The sequence below is a fragment of the Varanus komodoensis genome, unplaced genomic scaffold, assembly GCF_004798865.1.
Source record: "Varanus komodoensis strain SLA01 unplaced genomic scaffold, ASM479886v1 scaffold38, whole genome shotgun sequence".
Classification (NCBI taxonomy): domain Eukaryota; kingdom Metazoa; phylum Chordata; class Lepidosauria; order Squamata; family Varanidae; genus Varanus; species Varanus komodoensis.
The window spans coordinates 5,894,603-5,906,354 of NW_025335909.1; the positions used below are offsets into that span (position 1 = coordinate 5,894,603).

Genomic DNA, 11,752 nt, shown 5'->3' on the forward strand with positions numbered 1-11,752 from the left:
CTAGGCCGCGCGCGGGAGAGCTTCCCGGCCGCGGCCGCCGCTGACGCCCGGGCCGCAGCAGCCGCGATGGCGGGGAGGCGCGGGCCCGCGCTGGGGCCGCTGGTGCTGCTGGGGCTGCTGCTGCTGCTGCTGCTGCTGGCCGGGCCCGGGCCCGGCGTGCGGGCGGCGCGGGGCCGCGGCGCCGACAAGCAGAACAGCCTCCGGCGGGCGGCCAGCGGCGTCTACCAGGGCGTGAGCGGCCTCTTCGGCGAGGAGAACGTGCGCGCCCTGCAAAAGGTGAGCGGCGGGCGCCGCCTTGGGGAAGGCGCGCCCCCCCGCGCGTGGGAGCCGGGGAGTAGCGCGGGGGCCCCTGTCGGAGCGGGAGGAGTCGTTGCCCATTCAGGTCTCTCGCTCGCTGGCTCAGCGCATCGCCTGCTCGGCCCCCCAAGCGCCCCCAGAGCTGTAGCCCTTGAATCCCGCAGTCTCAAATGCCACGGAAGCCCAGCCGAGATGCAGAGGCTCGGAAGGGTTTGAGAGCGAGCGACAGAGGCCGGGGGGCTAATTTCTGGGGAAAGAGGACGCTCCTCGCCTGGTGGCTGAAGGGGCTTCGCTGGAATGGGGGCCACCATATCGTCTTGCCCCCAGCCCAGGAAGACACCCCCGTGGTGTCGGGTCCAGTATGCTGAAATGCAGGTCTCCGTGCTGGCATCCTGCCTCTGGTATTGGAGGTGGCACATGGCCACCAGGATAGTCGCCATGGATAGCCTGTGCCTCTGCGAATTGATTCAGTACCCTCTTAAAACCGTGCAAGAGAGAGCTGGAGCATATCGGGCAATCCGTGCCTGTTATCCAGCATTACCCGCCACCTTAGGGTTCACGCTGCCATGTGCGGGGGCCAAAGTGCACATCTGTGCTCCATGAACCAGTGCGGCATCAACCATGCTTTCTCTGTGCAAAAGGGATGAGTACCTAAGGGCTGGGCAAAAGAGAGCAACGGAAGTTGCCCTTGAAACTCGTGCAGAGGGCATTTGGGTGCCCCTGCCGGTGCCCCTTCTCCCATTTTCCCCTTTCCAAGAGCTTTCCGAGCAAAAGGAACCTCTCGGTTGTCGTGACCGTTGTGTAACAGAGATTAGATTGCCGAGAACAATAAGGCTCTGTTCCCTTTCAACAATCCTGTAGAGGGAGGAGAGAATTTTAGTAAGTGCAGCTTTTCTCAGCTATGCTTTCCGGTAAGCGCCTGCCAAAATGCTTTCCCGCACGGTAGCTTAAGCGAAGCAGCTGTGGGGTGTTGCTACAAGCACCGTTTCACATGTAGATTCAGTGTTCACATTGAATTTTGAAACTTTCTGGGTCGTATGTTTGTGCCTTCATAAGAGTAATGGTTTTGATTGAATCTGAGGGATCGGAATTGAGGTATTTTAGGACACGGTGAACAAATGGATCAAAACCCCTGAGTTAGTCGCCTTACTGTGACCTAGATGACTTGTTTCTCTCTTTTTTTAAAAATAAATTTTATTTGAAATTATAATCCTAAAAAAACAAAAAGAAAACTACAAACATCATCCATCATCAAAAACATCGAGCCCGCTGGGTCAGCCCCCACACCCTTCTTTTTCCATTTATGATACCTTAAAAACATATTTAAACCTAAGCCAAGACTTGTTTCTCTCCAACGGGTCCCTGTGCTGTCCATCCTTTGGCTCTTTGGGAGTTCTTGTCTGCCAAGGAAGTGGAGAAATCAATGCTTCTTCCTCAGTGTCCTCCCTTCCTGAGTGATGCTGCTGTTTGATTGCAAAGCTCTGTGCTGGAATTCCTTCCAGAGATGCAGCCGCCCACTCTGTCTTCTTCTGTTGTCCTCTGAAACCGCAGCAAAAAGGTCATCTTTCCAAAAATAAAGCCAGTTTGTAGAGATTGGCAAGGGAAGTGAAAGGAAGGGAGAGAAACATGCTCATTCTTTCTTTGCTTCTTGCCTTCTCCTTTTCCCATTTGCCACAAACTGGTGCCTGGGAACCTCCTCAAAGCTCAGGTCTTAAAAAGCAACTCTGGAAGAAATGACTCAGTCAACAGCACATCACAGCTCTTTGAACTGGAGGCAAAAGCTTTCCGATGGCATTCCAGCTCTTTGAAAGCGAGCCTAGCAAGAAGCTTTGGCTCTATTTTTGGAGGTGCGTGTCCTAAAATGCAAGTTTATGGCACCTGAGGGCCCGCATTAAGTCTGGTGTTGTGCCTTTCTTTGCATGTGCTCAGGATGGATCCTTCGCTTTGCTAAGGAGTCCTTGGGATTGGAAGCCACTGTGTGGGTTTTAGCTCCCAGCTTGTTCTCTCTCAAGTCATGTACCTCCTCACCCCGCTTTCCGTTCAGTAGTTATGTAGCAGCCTACTCAATTAGCACTGACAGCAGTGTGGGCAGAAATAAAGGTTATGCAGCCTGTGTCCAGATGCTGGGGATTTAAAAGACATATTTTGTAGTAAGGCTGAGGAAAATCTGCTGGAAACGGGGAAAGCAGTAAAGGGAGACCTTGGCAGATGAGGAAAATGAACTTCGGAGAGGCAACAGAGTTATAAAGCTAGCATTAGGTGAGGAGGTTTGTGGTAGAATCCATGCAAAAGTTTCCTGACATATTCAGGTGGGGCTCAGAAACCTTTCGGTCTGAAACTCTGGCTGTCAGTTGGTGTAAAAATAAATGCTGGTAGAGGTACCCAGTTTGCTTCCGGTCCACAGAAAATTCACAGAACAGTCTGGAATACTTGGCTTATTTTTTCTGATGATGGAGATCAAGGCTGTCCTAATGAGAATCTGGTTATTGAAGTAGGGTCCAGTGCTCCTAGCCCACTGTCCATGATTTACATAACACAACTGCTGCAACCCACCACTTTTCTTAAATTTACCAGCAGGCTAGTTCATGGCCATTATTTTCAGAAAATGGCATGGGAGGCTTTGGTTTTGATTTATTTTGCTGCCACTGTTACAAGTGTTACGAGTTGAACAGAATCTTTCCACTCTGTTTTTTAAAAAAATATTAATCTTTTTCCCCAGTTTTTCTCCAGACTGACAGAGCGATTTGTATATGGTGTGGATGTTCTGGTGGATACGCTCTGGAGAATGTGGATAGATATCCTGGATGTCCTTGGGATTGATGGTAGGCATGGAATACAATTAGCAAAGTTTATTTATTATTTTATTTATCTATTTAGCAGGCTTATATGCTGCGCCATTCGCCTCAGCCTCAGGGTGGCTTACAACATAAATAAATAACATCAATATAATAAAATACAGTTGCAGACGTCCTGGCCAAAGTTGGTAAAATCAATAAATAAAATCAACAATTAAAATGATGTTTAAATAAAAAGGTCTTGGCCTGGTGCCGAAAAGCAAATAACGACCTCTCTGGGGAGCGCATTCCCAAGTTGGCTTCAGAGGTGTCCTGAATAAAATCAGTAGTTGCCATTTCTAGAGGGATGGCGAGTTTAGTCTGTTGCAGCAAAATCAAGAAAGCCATGCGACACAACAAAGGCAAAAAAGCTAATTCTGGCATAAGCAAAGACCACGGTCAATTGCAAATGCATCGCGGTTTGATCAAGAGGTTTGGGTGCAAGTGTAAATACGCGCACACAATCGAAATAGTGGCGGGAACAGAATTGCAACAGGGAGGTGGCATTGTTCCTGCATGTAATTTCTGACTCACAGAGCAGTAACTGTAACACAGGCCATGGTCGTTAAGCCGCCGGAAGCCAGGAAGAGACATCTTCACCACTCTTTAACCACAGCTTTGTTTAAGGCGCTTGCTCAGAGAAGCCTTCACAACTGCCTCCCGTCCACAAGGCTTGGCACTCCTGTCAGCCTCAGTTAGCCAAATTGGGAAAAGACTCGCAGCCTTGCGTCTGAGTGGATCTAGTCCATGTCATATTTTGCACCTACCCTTTGCTAAAGGATGAGCAAAACCCAAGAGCATCTTTGAAGACACATATCTGGGAACCTCCCAACTGGACTATTGCAATGCGCTCTGCATGGGGTGGCCCTTGAAGATGGCCTGGACACTTCAGTTGGTCCAAAACAGAGCAGCCCAGCTTTTGATAGGGACCGGCAGATGTGATCATAGAACACAGGTGCTGAACCATCTGTGCTGGCTGCTAATTAAAGTTTGGGCCCAATTTAAGGTGCTAACAATGACATATTGGAGAGCCAGTGTGGCGTAGTGGTTAAGAGCATGGGACTAGGACTCAGAGGATCTGGGTTCTAGTCCCCGCTCAGCCATGGAGCCAACTGGGTGACTTTGGGCCAGTCACAGACTCTCAGCCCAACCTACCTCACAGGGTTGTTGTTGAGGGGATAAGATGGAGGAGGAGAATGATGTAAGCTGCCTTGAGCCCTTTGTAGGAAAAATGCAGGATATAAATCACAATATAAATATAAAGCCCTAAATGGTGGAGGGCCTGGGTAGCTGAAGGAGCGCCTCCTTCCCTATGTGCCTGCCTGCCCCCTAAGATCTGGGTCAGAAGTCCTTCAGGAGCCCTCCTTGAAGGAGATTAGGAGAGTGGCTACCTGGAGAAGGGCCTTCTCTGTGGTGGCGCCCTGGCTTTGGAACCTGCTGTCCAGAGAGGCTTGCTTGGCGCTGATGCTTTAGTCATTTCAGTGCCAGGACAAACCCTTTTTTATTTTCCCTGTATTTTAAGGATTAATGTTATTTTAATATCAGTTTTATTTTTATTTATTTATTTATTTGGAATTTTTGTATGCCATCCCATTCACATAAGCCTCGGGACGGCTTCCAACATATAAATAAATATGTATACAAATACAAATAATAAAATCTGGAAACATCCTGGCAATAATTTGAAACCAATAAATACAACCAACACTTATTAAAATATCATTTAAATAAAAAGGTCCTGACCTGGCGCCGAAAAACAAATAACGATGGTGCCAGGTGGACCTCTCTGGGGAGCGCATTCCATTTTATTGGATATTTATGTTCTACTTTTGTGTGCTGCTGTTGTATCGCCATCCTGAGACTTCTAACGGACAGAATAGAAATGCCTTAAATAAATTAAATAAATATTAAATCTCTAATTTCATCCCGTGTAGATACATGATCAGTAATAGCCATTGGTGCTGTGAGGTCATTCTTAGTTTGAATGCATCAGTTGATCAGTTTACTATGCATAAGACTCAAGTTGGAATGCATTTGCCCAGAAATTAAGACCTACCTGAAAGCCCGTATTATAACATTGGCAGAATACATTTTCTCGCAAGTTATGAGAGAAAACATCTACCTTGTGGCTTCTCCTTCTCTGCTTAGAACTGCTCAAGGGAAAAGAGGCAGAGCTAATTTCATGGGTGTCTGCTTAAGAAAGGTCTGTTCCAGCTTTCCTCTCCACCGTGCACCGGCTGAAATCCCCAAGACATTTTCAGGGGCAGCCCCATATAGCATGCAATAGTTGTCCAGTCAAGTTGTAACCAATGCATGTATGATGGGGTGGGCCACAGGTGGCCCTCCAGGTGCCTTGGCCTGAAATTCCCATCAGCCCTCACCATTGGCTAGGCTGGCAAGAGTGATGGGAGTTGTAGGCCAGAACATCAGGAGCGCTACACATGCCTGCTTCCGATGCAAAACAAGCGCTCCATCTGACCCCGTCAGGAATGGATCTGGGCAAAGACATTCCTGCGTGATGTCCCAGCAAGAAATTCCCATAATGAAATCATTTGCGTGTGGAAAATAATTCCTTCATAATAACTTGCTGTTGCCAGTGTGTCCTCCCATTGCCTGTTCAAAGCTGCCAGTCTTCACAGCTCCAGGAAGAGGCCGCATCTGATGCCCCTCTCTTCTGCTCCTTTCCAGGTTCCAACCTGACCCATTACTTCAGCCCTGGGGCCCTCTCCAACAGCCCTGCCCGGGCCCTCTTGCTGATCGGTGCTGTCCTGCTTGCCTACTGGCTGCTGTCGCTCCTCCTCGGGCTCTTTTTCTATCTCTTGCACGTGCTCTGTGGCCGATTCTTCTGGATCGTGAGGGTGGCCCTCTTCGCACTTTCCTGCGTGTACATCCTCCAGAAGTACGAAGGTGAGCCCGAGAATGCGGTCCTCCCCCTGTGCTTTGTCGTGGCCGTCTACTTCATGACTGGGCCGGTTGGCTTCTACTGGAGGAGGAATAGCCGCAGCACCCTGGAGGAGAAGATCGACCACCTCGAGAGCCAAATCAGACTCCTGAACATACGCCTTTCTAGGGTGATCGAGAATATGGACAGAGGCAATGACCAATGAAGCAAGATTTAGCTCATCTTTGACACCAGCTCCCTTAGGAAATCGCTAAGCACTGTCTCTCGTTCATGACAAGTTAGTCAAGCAACAAACCGACTCTGAGGTCAGCAGCGTGCAACATTCAGTCTTTAAATGTTAAGAGTAGTTTATCTAGACCACATTCTGAAAGAAGGCAAAAATAACACTTGTAAAATAACCTTGAGCTGTATATTCAGAGATTTTCCTCCATGAGTAGAATTTTATCCGCTTACTTTTTTCCAAGCATTTAAAACATTTTTTGTAAAATGTTTTTATAAAGGCATATTGAGTAGTCTATTTAAAATTACTAACAGTTCAACGTAAGCTTTATGCAGATTCGACGTTTTAAAAGAAGGAAGAAAGCTTAAAATAATTCTACCAAACGCTTCTGGGAAAGATAACTTGTGGGGGTCAGTGTCTCATGTTATTTTCATTTTATTTTGCTTTCACTGGTGACTTCCATTGCCTTAAGTTGCCTTTTTGTATACCTGCAAGGGAAGGCATTTGTTCTAGCCCTAAATGGAGGGGCATCTTTGAAACACCAGGTACCTGTTAAAGCTACAAAGAAGTATTTGTTGTGCATTTGTCCTTAGACATACTGGAGAGAGGCAATCCTGATAGAGTTCTAATGAGCAGGTTCTAATGCACAGCGGAAGTTGTACTTTGTATAAGAATTTTCCCTATTTGCATAAGTGGAAATAGCCCTTTCTGTACACACACGCGCATCTGTGTGTGCACACAGAGAAGATACATTTTTGGTCTGGGGCACTGATTCAGGGAATCCACATGTTCAAGAGCTTGGCTATGTATCAGTAAAGCTGCAAATGCCGTCTCATCACAAAAAGGGTCTATGGATTCTGCACTACGATCTATGAAATACCTTCCTATTTTAGCAGTGCTTGAACAGGAGTTACTAAACAACAAAATCAGAGTCATCATTTAAACGCTAGAAAGGATGGTTCAATGCACAGGCAGTGTGGAGCTGGTCTTTGCCATAAAGTGAAAGCAGAAGTAATGTTAAATGTATTGTCTCTAAAGAAAAGACCCCCCCCCAGCCCAAAGCCCCCCCAACTCCTTAGTAGCTTCATTTAAAAAGAAAAATAGCAGGAAATAAAAACTGCTAAAATCTTTCTCAGGACCAATAAGCGGCAATAAATTAAGCAAAATTATACATCGTTCCTTCAGGAAGATCTGGTGCTTTTTTCCACTTGGAGTCAATTTCCCTTCCACAGAGGTGTCTGGGGGGGACCCTGCCAAGACAGAAGGAAAACCCGCATTGAGTCACACACAGTAATACTTGACTGAAACAGTGATACGGGATTCATGCTGTGTGAAAGTTGCCCACGAAGCAGTGATGTAGGGTGTAGTTTCTTGGGGTTTTTTTTACCTAGAGCTTAGTTGCCGTTGCCTCAGAATCAAGTCGCTCCTACACTCCCGTTGCACTCCTTCCTTTTAAAAAATCGAGTTCAACTGCATGATTTTTGGGAAAGCTGGAAAAACATCAAGGGAACTTGGAGATGCTGGGCCAAATCTTATCTGCAAGTTTCCAAGTGTGCACAGAAGACAGAGCAGCTTGGTTGCTAGGGTTAGATGGCACCAGAATTGCCATGTGCACGCGCACGTGGACACAGAGAGAGAGAGAGAGAGAGAGAGAGAGAGAGAACTTGCTACTTATGTCAACAATTAGGTATCCTTTTAAAAAGGGTTTCATGTATTGAGAGTTACCTTACAGGCTTAGGGGTGTCTTTCCCTTCCTACTCCCCATTGCTTGCTTGTTCTGGAGTTGATCTAAAATGGAACTGCTTCCTAAATGCATGTACAGAGAGACCACAAACACCCCCCCCCCCCCCCCCCCGTTGTTAACTCCTTCAAATACTATTGGGGAAACAAGTGAATCACTGGATTTTTTTAGTTAGAAAACTTACGTGCAACTTGCCCGTTTTGCTCAAAAGCGGCTCGTCATGGTGGTTATGCAGGAAGAATATATATATATATATTTTTATACACAAATGTATCGCTGTATAAGGTTATTGTTGGGAGAACTATTGATGTAAATATTTCGCACACTACGCTTGGACGGTGTATGTAAAATTGGCTAACCCAGTGTGTGTTTTTCTAGTTCCCCCCTCTTCATTTGTGTATGGTCTATTTTTAAAATTAGACAGGAGCACAAACTATTGTCCATTGTACTTGAAAAATGTTTTGATTGTTACTGCATAGTACAACTATTATGCTTTGGGCGGTAAATGTGATGTGGCATTAATCTTTTTCTTAAGTGCTGTAAAACGCAAGCGCTCTGTAGCTGGCTCCTCTGTTCTGTTTTTCATAACTTCATCCTGAGGGAATTAGTCAGACTTCTCTGTTTTTGTGCTGTGGTTATATTTGAGTGTCTGGAACTGCTTTGCAGAGAGGAGAGTCCCTTCGTAGTCACTTAACTGGGGAACACACGGAGAGACAAGAATTTAATTGAGAACAGCTAGCTGTAGGGACTGCCCTGGGTTACAGACAGGGCGGGCATAAAACACAGACCTGGGTGTTTGCTGGCCTCATCCTGTGAACTTTACTTAAAGTTCAGCATCGCTTACCTGCTGGGCTTTCTTGAGCATGACCGGGGTTGCATGATCGTTTATTCTTCTGTGGCATCTTATATTCGTTTGGTCAAAGTTCCAGGCAGCAAAATACATCTTAGTTCATTGCAGGCAAGGAAGCACACACTCTCCTTCGTTCTGCAGTTGTAAAGCAGGACCAGCTCTAGGCAGTGCTGATGATTAGCATCCCCCAAGGCTTGTGCCAATGGAGAGAGAATGCTGTAGGGTCGCCGAAGCAACCCATGAAACGGAGCAAGCTACCCCTATCCCAGAGAGGAGGTAGCATGCATGCCCCCTGCTCTGTAGCTTCTGCCCACGGCAAGATTGGCCCAACATCTGTTGAGTGATGCACACGTCCGACGTGTGAAGAGCCTGTGGGCCTGTCTACCCGTTGGGTTCCCATTTTAATAGAGGAGCCATCCTCAGATCCTCACAACCTGTGAGCTGCCGCTTGATGTAAACGGACACCTCATCTCGCCAGTAGTTCGGAGATGACTTTTTGGCAGTCTAGGGGATTGCGTTCTGATTCTTCCATCTACCTAAAAATCCAACGGAATCCTGCGCAGAATTCTGTTGTTCCCCCATCGGTACAGATACAGTAGAAGCATTGGCCCAGTGTCTCCATCTTGTCGAGAAACAGAGCAGAGCAGCTGGTTTAGGAATGCAGTGCTTTTAAAGAAGTCCTGGTTGTTTGAGTACCGTGTACGAAGCAAACCTGCTATAGCTTATATCTTAATGCCATATTTTGTCTTCCTGGGTGTAAATCAGCATTTTAAAAGCTTATTTGCAAAGTTAGTGTGGGCGATTTGTCTGTTTCTGCTGTAGCTTTTTTTGTTTTTTTTAAATGAAGGTAAGTTCTGTTTCCTGTGACTCGAGGGCCATCCCAGTAGTTTGTATTTGGCAGCTAATGATCTATCTTTACCATTCATCTTTTCCTTTTTGGGGAAGACATGAAGTCCTGTGTTCTGCATGTGAATTTAAACTTCTTGAATGAGTCCATTGAGCTATGATGCCAAGTGCCATGTTTAGAAACCTCTTCTGTTGTAAAGCAGAAAAATATTTTGAGTGTAACACTGTTTATCTGCACTGAATATAGCGGTCTCGTATCCTATTTGGACATCTGAACTCAAGTATTAGGTAGTTTTTTTTAAAAGAATCTAAATCAAAATGGTGTGTTGTTTTTAAAAATGATTTTGTTCAGAAGAAAATGTATGTATTATTTTAATCTATGATCTTTAGTGGAATTACGTTCTGCTGATGTTGAGTAGCCATGAAGAGCTCAAAAGCTATTTTCTAAATTCAGCTGTCCATGTCTTTATTATCTGACCACCAGATCAATGTACTACTATCTAGTGAACTGTTGGTAGACTGATTTCACAACTGAATTATGGTATTGTGACCAATTAAAGCTTAAATGTTTGCCATATCTCCGCAATGGAGCAATTGGAGTTCATCTTTTAAGGTTTAATTCCACTGGTTCTGGGATGGTGTTTGGGGAACACGGCTGGCATGTTGGGAGAAGGGTCAAACAATAAGAACACCAAAATCAGCAAGCCAGATTCACTGAGCCAGCCCAGCCTGGATCCAGCACGCCACGCACCCTTGCAGAAGACTGCTGGGTGCATCCCAGCAGGAGAGACTGGGGCCTGGCCTCCACCTAGAGAATGTATCCAGGACTATTGACAGCATTTGGGCTCCTTGGCTGCCTTATCAGAATGGAGAAGTTTGCCTGAGACTATTAAAAGCACAGCCTCCGCACCCCTCCGTTTCAAAGGTGGGCACCACAGGGACCAGTCTCAGCCCTTGAGTTTATTCTCAGAACAGAGCAACAGTTCTCCTTGTAACATCTTCTGGATCCAAGTGGCCTTTGCAGTGATCCAGTGGAGCCTCTGCCTGACCCAAAACTCATTCGCGACACAGGCTTGCTTGAACGCACGATTGCAAGAGCCGCTCGCCCCCCCTGCAATTCTCTCCAGCTTCTGGTAACCCATGTTTTTTCCCAGCCTGAGGAGCCTGTATTTAGCCATCACCCATCGATGATCAGTTAATACACCTATACTTTGATCCTTTAACAGTAGTGACTCTCTGCATCTTAATTGTGACAAATTCTGTAAGTAACGCACTGTACGTACAGGTGACATGGACAATCTGTTCCAGAAGATGACTTCCAGGGCCTCCAGAGAGAAGTCTCGCCATTCCCTTCACCCCAATTAATGTCATACCTTCCCAAACATCGATTCTAGAGAAAGTGGCATTTTTTCTGACTCCCAATTCTTTCCCCCAATCAATTTCTGACACTACATGCAGACAAAGCATGCTTTGAAATGGAAAGGAAAGGAATTCGATCTTTTACAAGCTTGCAACTATTCCCAATCTGGATTTTTTTCTTTAAAAATGGTATCGGCATCCTCGATCTGTGTTACATAAAGCTAATATGCACGTGGTGTGTTCTTGACCCTCGAGCTACTATTTTGCCCGCTTTGCAACGCTATTTGATGCTCCCTTAAAAAAACTTTGCATCAATGAATTATTTTGAGCCCTATAATCCACCTTTGCGGGGGCAGCAATTTCGTTTCTATACTGCCCCATGGCTGAAGCGTTCTGACTGATTTACACAGTGCCCAGAAACAGATGGTGAAAATACAGGAAAAACATAAAATCAGGAAATTATAAACGTACGTATTATATATTTAGAATAAATCATTATATATTACAAAATAACAACAACACAGCCTCCAAGCGGCATTCCACTGGAATTCAAATGCAAATGCAGGCCGGCAGGAGCGCTACCAAACGTCCCCGGAGCGAGGGGGCCTGGTTTCCCCTACGCCGGGCTTGCTCCGCGCCGTTCTCCCCTCCCGCCCTCATTGGTATGGCCCGGTCACGTGGCCGTGACGCGCGTTATCGCGAG

At 46.3% G+C, this 11,752-nt stretch overlaps 1 protein-coding gene across 1 annotated transcript in view; it reads left to right on the top strand.

The window, feature by feature from the left end:
• Nucleotides 1-10,267, top strand: part of LOC123028732 (BRI3 binding protein) — a 16,484-nt gene extending 6,217 nt beyond the window's left edge. The window contains exons 4-6 of the mRNA XM_044440946.1: nt 5-276; nt 3,017-3,119; nt 5,820-10,267. Of these exons, the coding sequence (XP_044296881.1) occupies nt 5-276; nt 3,017-3,119; nt 5,820-6,238 (794 nt within the window). The 3' untranslated portion in view covers nt 6,239-10,267. The remainder of the gene's footprint in view (nt 1-4; nt 277-3,016; nt 3,120-5,819) is intronic.
• The last annotated feature ends 1,485 nt before the right edge of the window (nt 10,268-11,752 follow it).